The 17,934-nt window shown below is 41.6% G+C and overlaps 1 protein-coding gene across 2 annotated transcripts in view; it reads left to right on the forward strand.

Moving 5' to 3' along the window:
* PPP1R13B (protein phosphatase 1 regulatory subunit 13B) overlaps window positions 1–17,934 on the forward strand; it is a 75,874-nt gene that overhangs the window by 24,883 nt on the left and 33,057 nt on the right. For both annotated transcript variants that reach the window (XR_009540741.1, XM_060150329.1), the window contains exons 2-3: window positions 7,531–7,678; window positions 12,637–12,756. Coding sequence is in view for 1 of the 2 variants with exons in the window: in XM_060150329.1 (XP_060006312.1) it covers window positions 7,531–7,678; window positions 12,637–12,756 (268 nt within the window). In the remaining variant the exon portion in view is untranslated. The remainder of the gene's footprint in view (window positions 1–7,530; window positions 7,679–12,636; window positions 12,757–17,934) is intronic.

Genomic DNA, 17,934 nt, shown 5'->3' on the forward strand with positions numbered 1-17,934 from the left:
CCAGGCTGGTCTTTTCGTTCTTTTTTTAAATTTATTTATTTATTTATGTATGTGTGTATGTATGTATGGCTGCGCGGGCTTTCTCTAGTTGTGTTGAGCTCGGGCTACTCTTCGTTGCAGTGCACGGGCTTCTCATTGCAGTGGATTCTCTTGTTGCAGAGCACGGGCTCTAGGTATGAGGCCTTCGGTAGTTGTGGCTCGCAGGCTCTACAGCGCCGGCTCAGTAGTGTGGCGCACGGGCTTAGTTGCTCCACGGCATGTGGGATCTTCCCGGACCAGGGATCAAACCTGTGTCCCCTGCATAGGCAGGCAGATTCTTAACCACTGAGCCACCAGGGAAGTCCCTTTTCATTCTCTTAATACTGTTTTTTTTTTGATGTGTGTTTTGTTTTAATTTTTATTTTATATTAGAGTATAGTTGATTTACAGTGTTGTGTTAGAATACTATTTTATATTGTTCTTCTCCATTAAAAAACAAAACTGGCCCTGAGGGCACTAATTGATTATACAGCACATTAGTAGGTCACAACCTGTGGTTTGAAAATCAGTTCTGCTTCCATAATGTTCACATGGACAATGTCAGTAAAGCAACCATCATTCTGAGCAGTGATTCTCAACATTGATGAACAAGGGTGTCAGAGTTGATACTGCCCTGTTCCTATTTTAGAGGATTCTTTAAGTTATAATGAATAGATTATATTTGGTCAGCTGCATCACCTCCACACATGGTATGGAGTAATAGCATATCTAGACATTACAAGAAGCTTCGTGAGTTTTGTATTTCTACAAGGTTTTAGACAGGTTTCCTCAAAATGCATATGCTTTTAAATACTGGAGGGATTAAGTAAGTAAGGTGAAGGGAAGCTGAGATGTATATTTTGTATTCCCAGGAATAGCGTGTGACCAGATTTCACCAATTCAAGCTGGTGAGAGGAAATTTTTATATGATGGAATATATACTTTTAAAATATTAAATTATTAAAGCAAAAGGACTTCCCTGGTGGCGCAGTGGTTAAGAATCTGCCTGCCAGGGCTTCCCTGGTGGCGCAGTGGCTGAGAGTCCGCCTGCCGATTCAGGGGACACGGGTTCGTGCCTTGGTCCGGGAAGATCCCACATGCCACGGAGCGGCTGGGCCCGTGAGCCATGGCTGCTGAGCCTGCGCGACCGGAGCCTGTGCTCCTCAACGGGAGAGGCCACAACAGTGAGAGGCCTGGGTATCGCAAAAAAAAAAAAAAAAAAAAAAAGGCAAAAAACAGTGACTTGAACTAATTGATATGGTTATTGAGGATCTAATTTAATGGTCATTTAACTGTATTAGTCTCTTATGAGTAGATGCTACTTAAATATTTAAATGTATCTGTCCTCTCAAGAGTCTTAAATATTTACTTCTTGCTTATTTAGAAAAAAATTCTTCATTGATCTTGAAAGGCTAGTTCTAGTTCTTTGCCAAAATAACACGAATTCCAATTATGAAAATTGAGCGTAATATCTTACCAAACTCTTTGTTCATTTTCTTTGGAGTTAATTCGTTTCCCCAAAATTTGCAGGAGTAAGGGTGGGACTCCCCCCCCACCCCCCCGACACCCTGCAGTGCCACCTTGTGGAAGGAGGGAAAACTTTAACAAGGGATTTCTGTGATGTCTAGTTTTGAGTAAAATCTGCCAAATATCATATGCATGTGTATAGGCTTCTGACTTTTACGCTAACATTTAAAAATTTTTTTTAATTCATTTTTTGGCTGCCTTGGGTCTCATTGCTGCATGCAGGCCTTCTCTAGTTGCGGCGAGCGGGAGCTACTCTTCGTCGCGGTGCGTGGGCTTCTCATTGCGGTGGCTTCTCTTGTTGTGGAGCACGGTCTCTAGGCACGCAGGCTTCAGTAGTTGTGACACGCAGGCTCAGTAGCTGTGGCTCGCAGGCTCTAGAGCGCAGGCTCAGTAGTTATGGTGCACGGACTTAGTTGCCCCGCACCATATGGGATCTTCCCAGACCAGGGCTCGAACCTGTGTCCCCTGCATTGGCAGGCGGATTCTTAACCACTGCGCCACCAGGGAAGTCCCCAACACTAACATTTTTAAAAGATTTTTATCCTTCTCCTCTCTGATGTGGAGTAACTCAGTGATAAGGGGGGTAAAATATTGTTTGTTTGTTTGTTTTCCTATGGAGACCTTGAAGATAAGAAGGCAGACACCTACCCTTTGTGACTCAACCTATTTTAAAAAGAAATTTTTTATATACTTGGGGGAGTTTACTGAGTGCCTACTATGTGCCAGGCTTTACTCCAGGCACTAGTGATAGAGCAGTGAACTAACTAAAATCCCTGCTCTCAGGGAGCTTATGTTCTAGTGGGAGGAGACAGAGGATAAACAAGTAAATAAATATACAACATAGATCAGGTGGTGATGAAAACGAAGAAGAAAAAAAGCAGAGTGAGATAGAGGAGTGCTGTTTTAGATAGGTTGGTTAGGTGAGCAAATGTTTTAAAGGCTCTCCTATGTAGATGACTTACATTAGTGGTAGATTCCCAGTGATTTTCTTTATGTAGCTCAAATGTTCTTGAGAGTGAGGAGAAGTTGACCTCTTAATCTGATATGGTTATGCAGTTAGCTGCCTGCTAGGCTGCTTCCATCTTTTATTTACTGAGCGCACATATTTTACTCAGGCACTGAGTTAGAGAACACAGGTCCTGCCCTCAGTGGCCTTATGGCCATTCTAGGTTTTTTTAAAACAACTTTAAATAAAAATATGTGCAGCTTGAGACCCACTTAGATGATTTCAAGAGCAGGTGATGGGTCACAACTCACTCCTGTGAGTCACAAACACTGTTCCAGTAGAGGATGTAATCATGAAAACCATTGATAATTTAGTGTAAGAATGTTATGCCAGAAATAGCCACAGTCTGTTATAGGAGAGCAAAAGAGGAGGCCCTGACTCACATTGGGTCAGGATGGGTAGACAGTTGCGTCAGGAGATACTTCCAAGAGGAGGTGGACGTTTGCGGATGATGGAGAAGGACAGACAGGCGGGCAGGGTCTGATAACGTGACTTGTCTGGGCAGAGGGAACAGTTTGAAGAAAGGCATATAAGGCATTTTATCATCACGTGCCATTCTGGTTACAGCACATAGTATAAATCTTTGTGTGTTTTTCTAACTGTAGTTAACCAAATCTTTTATTTTCAACATATTAATCTTTTAGGAAGAATAAAACATTAACTTCTTTACTTTGTTTTCTTTGTCTTCTTAATCCTTAACCCTATTGGGTTTCATCTCCATACATACTACTAAGAAAGAAAAAAAAAACACTACCCATTAGATTGTGACATGCTATCAGTTGTAAGATATATTGTGATTTCAAAGATATTAAAAAAAGTGCATCTAGGATTAATACTTATGATATTTATGTTGGAGATTCTTCAGTTTCTTTTAATCTAAGAAATACTTGCTAGAATAATGGTAGCAGTCCCATGCCTTTTCAGCTCCAATTTTAGGGGTTGCTCTAGGGAAGTATGTACCATCCAGGTCAATGCCAGCTTAATTTATCTCGAGAGCTTTTAAATCTGTGATGATTATAATGATATTAGCTTTGATTGAGTAGTAGAGATTAGGGGAAATGGATTTTGCTAAGATTAGGAAAGATAGGGTTTACTAAAGACTATAAAATAGAATTAAAAACTGAAGTAATGTGTAGTGACTTTCGGATAAATTATCTGCGAGTTCTTAGCTTTCAAAAAATAAATGTTCAAACTCACAACTCTGCCATTCTGCCCCTCCTCCCCTTCCCCCATCATGTTGAACTTATTCACTAGCTGAAAAGTCTTGGTAATTCAAAAGTGTCCCTGAAGAGTGTCACGCCATGGTTCATTCTGACAGCAGGTTCCTAAAGAATTCTGCTTTCCGAGCAGAGAAGCACAAGCCATGCCTTTACGGGTGCCACTGTGTGCCCATGGTGGGTGATGAGCATGCGAGACTGGTTCTGGCCAGAGGCCCGGCTTCCAGAAGCAGATGGTTGTGTAAACCTTCACTAGCTCACAGTATGGAGAACAAATCATGGATCCTGTAGTAGACACAAGCGGTACAGGATGAGGAATGAAAAGGCTGAAACACCGCGGAAAACAGGACCCACTCCTGGTTATTAGTGAAATGTAGTTACAGCACTTAAAGAGAAGATAATTTTTAAAAATATTCTCACTGATTTGAAATTTTGATTTATAAACTGTGGTTTGGGAAAATATATTATTAGATCTTAAAAAGCATAGGCTATGAGGGGACTTCCCGGGTGGTCCAGTGGCTAAGACTCTGCACTCCCAATGCAGGGGGCCCGGATTTGATCCCTGGTCAGGGAACTAGATTCCACATGCCACAATGCAGATCCCGCGGGCTGTAACTAAGACCCGGCGCAGCCAAACAAACAAATAAATAAATAACTAAATTTAAAGCATAGGCTGTGAAATCACATGGGACAATATTTACCATTAGAAGAATAAAATAAATATGAGTAAACAAGAATAAAAATATATTCCAAGGGCTTACCTGGTGGTGCAGTGGTTGAGAATCCGCCTGCCAGTGCAGGGGACATGGGTTCAAGCCCTGGTCCGGAAAGATCCCGCATGCCACAGAGCAGGTAAGCCCGTGGGCCACAACTACTGAGCCTGCGCTCTAGAGCCCACGAGCCACAACAACTGAAGCCCGCGTGTCTAGAGCCCGTGCTCCACAACAAGAGAAGCCACCGCAATGAGAAGCCCGCACACCGCAACAGTAGCCCCTGTTCGCTGCAACTAGAGAAAGCCTGTGCACAGCAACAAAGACCCAATGCAGCCAAAAATAAATAAGTAAATAAATTTATTTTTAAAAAATTCCACTTGTTCTGATGAAACTGGTATAGCATTAAGGCCCTTCAGTTCTGGACTTGTTTGCACTGGATCCAGGAATTACCAATTTTATTCCAAATTCTATAGATTCCAGGCCATTTATGTTAGTATTTAAAAGACCCCAACTTTTTTTTTTTTTTTTTTTGCGGTACGCGGGCCTCTCACTGCCGTGGCCTCTCCCGTTGCGGAGTACAGGCTCCGGACGCGCAGGCTCAGCGGCCATGGCTCACGGGCCCAGCCGCTCCGCGGCCTGTGGGATCCTCCCGGACCGGGGCACGAAACCGTGTCCCCTGCATCGGCAGGCGGACTCTCAACCACTGCGCCCCAAGGAAGCCCAAAAGACCCCAACTTTTAAAGATAAATTCCCCTGTGGGTTAGTGAGCAGAAATAACTGTTTTATTTCTTATAAAAGAGAAATGTGTTTATAACATCCTAGAAGAACTGAAGGAAAAGTGCTTGTTCAACAGACTGGGTGTATCTTACTTAGATCATGAGTAGTGTTTCCTCAGTTCTGTGGTATGGTGGTGGAGGTTTTATATTTTGTCTGTCATTCGTGGAGTCGACCAGATTTCACAGTGCCTCCCATACGTCAGATACTGATCAGGCAACGGGAACAAAAGATTCAAAAGTGAATTGCTTGGAGGCACGTAGAGCCTAGGGTGACGTAATAAAGATGTGTGTGAAGAGCTACTGGATCACAAAGGAAGGAACATGTAGCCTCCTTGGTGAGAGGAGGTGGTGAAGGGAGGTTTTGCAAAGGTGTAGCATATGAGCTGAGTTTCGAAGGGTGAATAGGAGTTTACAGGCAAACAGTAAGGGCACTGGGGCAGAGGGACAGCGGCCTGAGAGAACTTGGACTTGAGGGAGCAAGGTTCATTGTGGGAAGGCACTAGGACTGGAAGGCTAGGAAGGTTGTGAGGAATCTTTTACCTGTGATAGGAGTTTGCAGTTTATCTTGTAGTCTAGGCTTTCTCGGAGGGCATTCTGTGGAAATCCAAGCCCCATAAGAGTCTCTGGGGGAGAAAAGTTAGAGATTCACATGAACATTACAATGTTAGACTCTTGAGTGCTCAGTAAAGAAACCAGTTTCCTGTTTATAAACTCGAATAAATGTTTTGGGAAGGATTGCTATTAGGCAGCGCAGGGCTCCTGAATATTTTAAGCAAGGGAATGACTTCAACTGATTTACATTTAGGAAATTAACTGGCAACAGTGAAGGGGGGGTAGGTTGGAGTAAGGGGAGATTGGTGGCAAGAGAACAGTTCATAACTATTACTAGTTTTGGTAATAAAATCTGGCTATCAGTATAGAGATGTTTAATCTCAAAATTTAGGAATTTAGGGCACTTCTAAGAAAAAAATATTTTAACAGTGAACTAAAATACTTAGTTGACAGCCGAGATTTTGAGAGGAGAATTTTGGGACAAATGCAGATTTTGTTTCTGACTTTGATCAAAGATTAAACAGGGCTTCCCTGGTGGCGCAGTGGCTGAGAGTCCGCCTGCCGATTCAGGGGACACGGGTTCGTGCCCCGGTCCGGGAAGATCCCACATGCCACGGAGCAGTTAGGCCCGTGAGCCATGGCTGCTGAGCCTGTGCATCCGGAGCCTGTGCTCCACAATGAGAGAGGCCACAACAGTGAGAGGCCCGTGTACCGCAAAAAAAAAAAAAAAAAAAAAAAGATTAAAGAAAATCTTTGGTTTAAATTTTACTTTAGGAGTAATGTTCTTTAAAAATCCCTTGTGATACAATCTCTTGAGTTCTTAGATCAAAGTGGTAGGGTTTTTAAAAGTTTTTTTAAAATAATGCTGGACAATTTTTATTTTTTAATTTTTCAAATACATTATAATATACCTTCATTTAAGGACCATTTTCATTTCTTTTACTGTGATATATTATTTCTTCAGTCATTTTTTTAAAATAAATTGGATTTTTGGTCTTTCTGGTACCAGTTTTTAGGAGCCTTTTATATATTGAGGAGATTGGCTTTTTATATGTGATATTAGTTACAAATATTTTTCCCCAGTTAGTCTTTTTTGCTTTGTAAAAGATCCCTGTGTTTTATTACCTGAATATATCTTTTTCTGTGGTGTCTGGTTTTTGAGTCATAGGTAGAAAGGGCTCTGTACTCCAAGGTTATAAAAAGGAATTTATCCAGTTTTAGTCTGGAATCTTTACAATTTTGTGATTTATATTTAAATATTTGATCTATTAGGAACTTATGCTTGTGTATGATATGCAATATGAATCATTTTTTTCCAGATGGGTATTTTAATTGCTCAGGCATCATTCATTATATAGTCTTTTTCTTCCTCAGTTTTGAGATACCTGCTTCATCATTTACCATTTTCTGTTTCTGGACTTTATAATTTGTCCCGTTGATCTATTTATGTGCTGTTGCCATACTGTTTTGAGGCTTTATAATATCTAGTAGTGCTAGTTTCCTTCTAATACTCCTCTTTTGGCATTTTCCTGACTTGTCTTATATTTCAATTTTTCTACATGAACTTTAGGATCAGCTTAACCTGTCCCGTAAGCATTCTGGCAGGGCGGAGTGGCAGTGGGGGACTGGGGTGGTGGGGGGATCACTTTTAATTTACAGATTAATCTCTTTATTGATGGATGACTCTAAGTTGTAGCTTTAATTTAATCTTTCTCTTACAGATGATATTAACCGTGTTCTTGAGCAACAATGAACAGATTTTAACAGAAGTTCCCATAACACCAGAAACAACATGTCGGGATGTTGTAGAATTTTGCAAGGAACCTGGAGAAGGCAGTTGCCATTTAGCTGAAGTGTGGAGAGGAAATGGTATGTATTAGGCTCTATAAAGATGACTAAGTACATGAAATCCAGTGTTTATTGAATACAGAATGTTGTTTCCGGTTCTTTGTTATCTGAGGTAATAAGGAATTGAGTAAAGTAAAAACTATTTTATCGCATGAGGATAGGATGTTATAAATGCTGTTTGCAAAGAAGTGTGTTCTGTGATTTGACCCTCACCGTAGCCATGTGGAAGAAGCTGGGAAAGCAGATCCGGTTCTTGTGTGAAGGCTTTCTGACATCACTACTGACCAAACGAGAGTTCTCTGTCCACTGAGACCTTACAGTGTTTTGTTTGTTGCATGTCAGGTTGTTCATCTGCTTTTCTTCTCCCTACGATAACTTCACGAAGACAAAAACACTATCGTGTTCCCCTGTGTACAAAGCCTTTTAAATAGTAAGTGCTTCATAAATATTTGTTTATTAAGTTGAGAAGAGTTAATACTGGCTCTTACATTTAAGGATTTGTCAGCTAGCTGGGCAGAGATGATCAGTGTAGGTAATATAATTACCGAATACAGAAAATTCTGCAAAATAATGTGGATTCTCGTGGAGATGTGGAATTGAACTGGGATAGGATACACCAGGCGAGGGGAGCAGTGTGAGGGAAGGACAAGAGAAGAGCATGGAGAAGGCGTGCTCCTCAGACAGCACTGAGAGGAGGGGTCCAGGAGGGTGGGAACTAGACTGGCAAGGCCACCTGCTCTGGCAGCGTGTGGAAGGAGGTAGCTGTGTGCATGGATGGGTCTGAGTCAGGAAGCAAGAGAGTGGTCAGTTGGAACATGCTGTGTATGAGGTGGGTGTCCAGATGGATGTGTTTAAAGGACACTTAGGGATAATCAGTGAATTCTTACACTTTTTAAAAATAATTTTTTAATTGAGGTATAATTGACATACAACATTTTATTAGTTTGAAATGTACTATATAATTATTTGATATTTGTGTATATTGTGAAATGATCACCACAGTAAGTCTAGTTAGCATCCATTTCTGCACACAGTTACAGAATATTTTTTCTTGTGATGAGAACTTTTAAGGTCTACTCTTTTAGCAACTTCAAATATGCAGTATGTTTTTTTTTTAAATTCATTTTTGGTGGCATTGGGTCTACGTTGCTGTGCACAGGCTTTCTCTAGTTGCAGCGAGTGGGGGCTACTTTTCATTGTGGTGCGTGGGCTTCTCATTGCGGTGGCTTCTCTTGTTGCAGAACATGGGCTGTAGGTGCGTGGGCTTCAGTAGTTGTGGCACACGGGCTCATTAGTTGTGGCTCACAGGTTCTAGAGCACAGGCTCAGTAGTTGTTGCTCCGCAGCAGTAGGATCTTCCCGGACCAGGAATCGAACCCATGTCCCCTGAATTGGCAGGCAGATTCTTAACCACTGCGCCACCAGGGAAGTCCCTGCAGTATGTATTGTTAACTCTGGTCACCATGATGTACATTACATCCCCAGTAAGAGTTCTTTATATATTGTAGATACAAGTCCCTTATTAGGTGTATGATTTGTAAATATTTTCTTCCAAAGTCTTGTGCTTTTAATGTTATCCTTCAGATTCAGAGTAAAAACTTTAAGGACACATTGAGAGAAACTTGACTTTGATAAATGGTGGACTATTTACTAAAGTAGAAGTAAGAGGCCAGGTCCTCAGTTATCAGTCTGATATCAGCTACAGGAAGAGGGGTGTTAAGTAATTGCAGTTTTTAGAGGACTAATGTTAGAGGCTGGTCATTCCATCATTGTTTGCTCTCCTCTAGCCTCTTAGCACTCTTGCTTTTTGTGGCTTGCTGTCACTTCTTATTCCTTATCTGCCCCTTATATTAGTCTGGGAGAGCCCCAGTGGTCCCTGGCCGCTTGAGTCACTCATTTGTTGCAGTCCTTGGCTCCAGGGCCATCTGAAATCATAACCTGTGGTCTAGCCTCATCAGGAATGAGGCCTACCTCCTCAGAGCACAGAGGGTCACAGCCACTGCTCCCACTGTCTAGAGCAGTCCCTAGCATCCACGCACCTTTGCCTCTAATCCCTTCCTTGAATCTCAGAGTGTGTTAAGGGTCCCTCCCCTTTGCTCCAGTACTGTCATTGTATTTATCAAAACATAATATGGTAGCTTTCATCTCTCTCTGTCTTATTGGACTAAAATTCCTGAAGGCAGGAACTTGTTTGTTCACCATCATACCGCCAGTGCCCAGCCTGTTTCTCATAATAGGCCCTGAGTAAACACTTAAATCATTGAGTAAATTGGAGCAGCAAAGCGAGGTCTTGAAGAGATGGTGGTGGATGAGATTCAAAGGAAGGGGAAAAAGCACAGCCTTTCTCAGTCTTTTTTACCCCAGAGGAACCCTTAAGGTAATATTCAGATTTTGGAGAACGCTTTGCATAAAAATGATTGCATCCATAACACATGGTATACTCATGTCATCAGTATTCAGAAATATGATACTCCAATGTAATTGTCAGTGCTTTTGAGAAGAGAATATTTCTCTGTGGATCTGTGTATTACTTTGCTCAGGCCGCCATAACAAAGTAACACAAACTGGGTGGCTTAAATAAGAGAAATTTATCTTTTCACAATTCTGGAGGCTAGAGGTCTGAGATCAAGGTGTCAGCAAGGTTGGTTTCTCCTGAGACCTCTCTCCTTGCCTTGTAGACAGCAGTCTTCTCCCTGTGTCCTTACATGGCCTTCCGTCTGTATCTGTGTCCTAATCTCTTCTTAAAGGGACACCAGTCATTTAGATTAGGGTGCACCCTAATGACCTCATTTTAACTTATTACCTCTTTAAAGATCCTGTCTTCAAATAAGGTCACATTCTGAGGTACTAGGGGTTAGGACTTCAGCATATGAATTTGTGTGTGAAGGGACGCAACCCAGCCTGTAACAATCTGTTAACTTGGCCAGCTTATTATCCTGATCTTTTTGTTGTTCCCTTCCTCGAGTATGTCAGCTCTAATGCAAATCAGGAGTGTAGGTAGGACCTTCAGTTTTTCTTTTTGTGAAATTTCCTACTTGATTTTCTTTTTGCCTTATCCAAGAATGGCTGAAAGTCTTATCATAGATTTCTCCATTACATAAGATGCTAATGAGGTATAGTATGCTATTAATTCTACATGATACATGTGGGGTAGTTTTGTTTTCGCTTTAAAACAGAAATACGTTTTAGTTAACCCTTCTTATTTAAAAAAGGTAGTGAAGCTTAGCTTGCTTTTCTTGAAGTTAGTCTTTAAAATTTTTTTATTTATAAAGGGAAACATTTTTTTCAATAACTGGCTTTAAGGCAAAATTGGAGTTTTAACTTTATAAAGTTATGCTCAGACTTGGTAGATTTAAGTGGAGATTGTAAACTGATTTTAATTAATGTGAAAAAAATTTGTAAGCCAAAGCAATATGAATAAAAATATGGCCTAAGACAATTTTATGTAAAACCAAGGGACACGATTAGGCTTAAACATGGACCTCACAGCTATAAAACTACAATATACAAGTTCCTAAAAATCTTTTTTATAGGCCTATATCCATAAAAAGTGTTACTTTCAAAACTAAAAATATGGAATGATATTACTTCATTAGTGTTCAGTTTGTGCTTGCTTTTCGTTGTACAAATACTCAGTTCAGAGTTGAACTAAGCACACACAGACTTCATTTTCAACTGAGATGAGATGATTTATGTCCTTGCCCTTGATGTTGGCTGAATAGGCAAAGCTTGCCTGCACATGTAGGAAGATGAAACGGCAGCAGCACAATGTGCGCTGCATTTCTATGAATGGTGGGGTTTTCTTCCTTACGGAAGTCTGGCACTTATCTAGGACTGAACAGTAAATCACACCTTGAATGTATGACAAGGCTGCAGCTTGCACAGCTCTTTCTCTTGACTCAGTGTCGGGTTCTCAGGCTGAGCAGGAGGAGCCTCTCGCCCAGACATACTCCTGTGTTGAAAGGAGCCAAAATATGGTTCGGTTTTGTCCTGCTCCTCTCCCACACCAGGCCGTTTGCTGTGAGCCTTGGAACTTGCCGATATCCTTTCTCTCTTTCAAGCACAAGCAGCAGTGGGAACATTTCAAGATTTCCTTTTAATTGAGATAAAATTCACATAGCATAAAAATCCCCATTTTAGTGTACAACTTCGTGGTTTTTAGGACATTCTCAGTGTTGTGCAACTATCTCCAAACTCTGTACCTCCCCATTCCTTCCTCCCCCAGGCAACCACTGTATTACTTTCTGGCTCTATGTGTTTGACTATTTTAGGCATCTCATATAAATCATACAATATGTGACTTTTTAAAAAAATTATTTATTTATTTTTAATGCGTGACTTTTTGATCTAGCTTTTTTCTCTTAGCGTATTTTCAGGATTCATCCATGTTGTAGCATGTATCAATACTTAATTTCTTTTTTTGGCTGCAAATATCCATTGTATGATACACAACAGTTTATTTATCCTTTCATCAGTTAATGGACACTTGGGTTGTTTCCACTTTTTGGCTACTATGAATATTGCTGCTGTGAACATTCACGTACAAGTGTTTGTGTGGGCTAGCTGTATTGCCAGCAAGTGCTGGCAAGTGTTGTCAAGCCTTTATACATCTGATTGCCACCTGTAACATTTTAATGAATAACAAGATTCAGCCAATTTGTTAATGTGTTTCTTTGAAAGAGTGGGAGGCATACTGCTTCATGATAAATATACTAAAGGACATTTTTTTCACTGTTCCCCATTTAATGTTGCAAAATTGCTTTTATGTTTACTTCTTTGTTTATATGTTACCTAAATTATTTCCCCTTCATGGTCTTGTTTTCACTTCATTAAAGTTAAAATTCAGTGCTTGTAATATCCTTGAATTTTAATATATGTGTACATTTATTTTAAATTATTTTTATTCATTTTTTACTTTTGGTACGAGTCATTTTGTTTCTGAGAAAAGTAAGATTTTTTGTTTGTTTGTTTTTTTCCTAGAGCGTCCCATACCCTTTGATTATATGATGTATGAACATCTTCAGAAGTGGGGGCCACGAAGGGAAGAAGTGAAATTTTTTCTTCGACATGAAGATTCCCCAACCGAGAGCAGTGAACAAGGTAGATAAGTGCTTTTTTCCCCCATTTGCTAATTTTTGCCATAAAAGTTAATTTAAACATTAAATTAATTAAAATTAATTTAAGAATTAACAGGAGTAAATATTAAATTATTCACATGACTTTCCCCCCTTCACTTACAAGTGGTGAGAGGGAGAGTTGGTATCTCACAGGTTTTTTGACCTCTGTTATTGCAGTTTATGATTATTTCACACTTTCAGCCTCCTCCTCAGGATCCTAAGTTAGTCACGTAATGCACTGAAACACGTAAGGGGACCTGCTGTTGAAAGGGATTGCTTTTGATAAATATCACATGGATGAAATCTCTAGATTTTAAGAATAAATGAAACCATGAAAGGATCATAAAAATTCTGGGAAATATATATATATATTTATATAGTATCTATATATGTGTATATATACACATATATGTATATGGAGAGAGAAAGAAAAACAGAAAAATAAGAACAAGACCTAAGTGGGGAGTTCTCTGGTGGCCTAGTGGTTAGGATTCCAGGCTTTCACTGCCACAGCCTGGGTTCAGTCCCTGGTTGGGGAACTGAGATCCTGCAAGCTGCACAGTGTGGCCAAAAAAAAAAAAAAAAAGAACAAGGCCTAAGTGTAACTAACTCTAAACCATAATAGAAAAGACAAACCGAATTATTAAAATAAAAAACCAAAAAAAACCCTCTTTGCATGGCAGTAACCACATTAAAGCAAGGTCAAAAGACAAATTATAAACTGGGAAACAGCATGTATAGCTCATATTGCAAAGGGCTAATTTCCTTTACGTAAAATGATAAGAAGAAAAACAGTAAAAAAAAAAAAAAACAGACAAAATATACAAACCCGATGTTCACAGAAAAGGAAATATTCATGACCCAGAAATATATGCAAAGAAGTTCAGCTTTACTCCTAATAAAAGAAATGTAGGAAAAACACTGAGATACTGTAGTTCACCTGTCACGTGGCCAAGATTAGAACATTTAATAACGCAGTGTTGGCAAGAATGCTGAAAAACAGGCAGTCTTCCACATTGTTGGCAGCTTCTGTAGAGGGCAGTTTGGTGGTATCTGTTAAGCTTACAAAAGCATGAAACCTTTCACCCAGCAATCTCACTTTTGAGAATTTATCCTAAAGCTGTGTCTGCACACATACAAAATGACATATACATAGTGTAAGTCATGGGCACTGCTGGTAGGAGCAGCCTTCAATGCCTCCAGGGGCGTCGGCTGAAGAAACCGGAGTACATCTGCTCTGTGCCCTGTCCCAAACCACTTCCTGCACTTGTCACGTGAATAAGCACAGTGTACACACATGCTGCCTCCTGTGTAACAGAGATGAAAGAGTAATGACGTATTCTGTGTTGGCTTGTGTGTATGAAATACCTTTGGAACGATAAGTAAGAAACTGGCAACATGGCTAGCCTGGGGGGAAGGCTGCTGGGTAGGGGAAGGAGGGAGGGAAAATTGGTCATTTATATCTTTTGGTTCCTTTTGAATTTTTTTAAAAAATTTATTTTATTTATTTTTGGCTGTGTGGGTCTTCGTTGTGGCCCGCGGGCTTCTCATTGAGGTGGCTTCTCTTGTTGCACAGCATGGGCTCTAGGCACGCGGACTTCAGTAGTTGTGGTGTGCAGGCTCAATAGTTGTGGCTCGTGGGCTGTAGAGCGCAGGCTTAGTGGTCGTGGTGCACGGGCCTAGTTGCTCTGCGGCATGTGGGACCTTCCTGGACCAGGGCTCGAACCCATGTCCCCTGCATTGGCAGGCAGATTCTCAACCACTGCACCACCAGAGAAGCCTGTTTCCTTTTGAATTTTGAATGATAGGAATATACTACTTTTTAAAAAAAATTTTATTGGAGTATAGTACATTTACAATGTTGTGTTAGTTTCAGGTATACAGCAAAATGAATCTATTATACATATACATATATCCACTCTTTTTTAGATTCTTTTCTCAAATAGGCCATTACAGAGTACTGAGTAGAGTTCCCTGTGCTGTACAGTAGATCCTTATTAGTTATCTGTTTTATATATAGCAGTGTGTATATGTCAATACCAATTTCCCATAAACTACTTATTTTTTAATTAAAATTTAAAATAAGGGAATCTTTTTTTTGGAAAGCATATACACTGTACAGTTAAGAAAGAAACCTTTGTTATTTAACGGTGATTATGGATTACTTCTGGTATTTAAAAAAAAACAATGAAAGGACATCCTTTTGTAAAAAGAAGATTCCTTTATTACAAGTTATCCCTCTTTATTTATTTTTTGCTGAGCCACATGGCTTATGGGATCTGAGTTCCCCGACCAGGGATTGAACCCACGTCTTCTGCATTGGAAGCACAGAGTCTTAAGCACTGGACCGCCAGGGTAGTCCCTAGCTGTATTTTTTTTTAATACCTATTTATTTTTTTGGCTACTTCAGGTCTTTGTTGCAGCACATGGGTTCCTCGTTGTAGTGCGCGGGCTTCTCTCTAGTGGTATGCAGGTTTTTCTGTGTCTGGTTGTGGTGCACGGGCTCCAGGGCGCATGGGCTCTGTAGTTTGTGGCATGCGGGCTCTCTCGTTGAGGTGCGCAAGCTCAGTAGTTGTGGCGCGTGGGCTTAGTTGCCCCATGGTGTGTGGGATCTTAGTTCCTTGACCAGGGATCGAACCTGCGTCCCTTGCATTAGAAGGCAGATTCTTTACCCCTGGACCACCAAGGAAGTCCCTGTATTTTTAATTAAAGGATATTTTGCCCCTAGGATGAGCTACTGTCTGCTTTAAAATCATCTTCCCATAGCTGTAAATATCATGCTGTTTTTCACAATGCATCATTACTTCTGTTTTTTTTGTTTGTTTTTTTTTTGCGGTACGCGGGCCTCTCACTGTTGTGGCCTCTCCCACCGCAGAGCACAGGCTCCGGATGCGCAGGCTCAGCGGCCATGGCTCATGGGCCCAGCCGCTCCATGGCACGCGGGATCCTCCTGGACCGGGGCACGAACCCGCGTCCCCTGCGTCGGCAGGCGGACCCCCAACCACTGCACCACCAGGGAAGCCCTCCTTCTCGTTTTTATTCCACTGGGTGCTGGTCATCTGGAGTCAGGAGACCAAGACTCCAGGCCTAGCTCTTCATCCATTTCTACCTTAGAAAAGGGCCCTGCCTCTCTGGACGGACTCCTCCTGAGGAGGATTAGACTAGCTGGCAGTTAAAGTGCTGTTCTAGTGCTAAGAACTTACTTTAACTCTCTACCTGAGTGCTCCAAATATTTATACCCTATAGTTAAATGAAAAGTTTTATATTTTACTTTAATCATTATAATATATGTACATAACCCTTACTGTCCCAGGATGGTGGAATGGGGGGAAGGTCTTATATTGTTCTCACTCTGTAAAGTCTGGAAGCGTTAGGGATACTTGAGAGAACTGTCTAGAGTTACAAGGAATGGGACAGCACTGACCTTCCAGTTGACCTTCACTGTCACACCGGATGCTGCTCAGTCTCGTTGTGCTGACGTGGCAAGTACACCTGAGACAGTGGAAGAGCTGGATGCTGAGCTGTTTGAGGTTAGGGAGACAATGCGTCCCAGGGGGATGGGGCTCGAGACGAGGGCCTTGAAGAGGGAGTTGGACCTGGAGGGGAGAGTAGAGAGCTGCTGCACTGAAGGCAGGAGACCAGGATGAAGGAGGCTCCGAGGGGAGTGGTGCCAGGGAGTACACCTTTCTCGACCCGGGCTGGTATGGAGGATTGGTCAGGATTGGAAGAACCAAATTCATCACACGACTCTCATCACTTTTCACGACTTTCAGCAAAGTCCCTGCTTCCCTATTTAATACTCCTCAGCTTAGCTTTGATGGCATTTGTAATGGGACCCTGCTCATCTCCTCAACCTCACTGTCTCTTCTTTCTCTCTTCCACCATATTCTTAGTTGCATATTCATTCCCTGTCGTGCCCTAACTCAGAATTCCATCTTCCTCCAGCTGTGATGCTCCACCCTCTTCCCTTTTTCCTCTGCCTGTGCTTCTGCATGTTCTGCCTCTCTCTCAGAGCTCAAGAAGAAAGGTGGCAGGTAGAACAGCTCTCATTGGGTGCTGTGTTCCGTTTTATTTCTGTTCACTGAACTTCTCCTCCAGCTTTTTTTTTTTTTTTTTTTTTGCGGTACCCGGGCCTCTCACTGTTGTGGCCTCTCCCGTTGTGGAGCACAGGCTCCAGACGTGCAGGCTCAGCGGCCATGGCTCACAGGCCCAGCCGCTCCGCGGCATGTGGGATCTTCCCGGACTGGGGAACGAACCTGTGTCCCCTGCATCGGCAGGCGGACTCTCAACCACTGCGCCACCAGGGAAGCCCTCCAGCTTATATTCTAAGCAGCCAGAGGTGAAGATCCAAGACTCATGTTTCCTCTCTGCTCCCCACAGAGCTGAGGACAAGCCAGTTGTCAGTGATATATATTGTTTAAAAGGAGTTACATTTGAGTATTTATTGCCTGTAGAACTATAAGATATAACAAGAAGAAAAGGACAACCCTGACTTAAAACAGTAGGAATTCTCTATATGGAAGCTAGAGGAGAGTGTGGAGGACATGTCCTTCAATCACCTTGTATACCTGGGGGAACAGAAGCTTAATGTGTAAAGTAACTCGGTGCAGGTCATGTGCAGAGTGTAAGCTAGAATCCGGGGGCTGGTGTGATGGAGTTTGGAGCGAGGCCTCCTGGGTTCAGCACCGGCCCTGCTGCTTACTCAGTTTGGACCTTGGGCATGTGACTTCCATCCCTGTGGCTCCGTTTCCTTACGTGCGGGTGCATTGGCTTGTGGTGGCAGTTAATGAGGCGTCCTGGCGCAGTGCTCACTAAGTGTCAGCTCTTACTATTACTTTCTGACTCCAGAATGCAAGACCATCAAGTTTCTTCTTTACCATCAAAGATTAAGTGGCACTTGATATAATTCCAATGTTGTGTGTTCTATAGTATTCTAATTTGATGGCTTGCTGTTTGCAAGAGGCAGCAATGATAGAATATTAAATTAACCCGAGTACCTTATTTCTTAAAAGTACTAATAACTAAGAATTTAATTTACCCTGTAAACTGATAGATGCTGTAGTCTAGGATGTGTGTATGCGTAATTTCTGCTAATAGGAAATATAATAGCTGTGATGAAATGGCTACTGTATATTCGACTGTTCAGTGTCATACTCTGTCA

Source organism: Lagenorhynchus albirostris, chromosome 1 (assembly GCF_949774975.1).
Source record: "Lagenorhynchus albirostris chromosome 1, mLagAlb1.1, whole genome shotgun sequence".
In the NCBI taxonomy this organism is placed as follows: Eukaryota; Metazoa; Chordata; class Mammalia; order Artiodactyla; family Delphinidae; genus Lagenorhynchus; species Lagenorhynchus albirostris.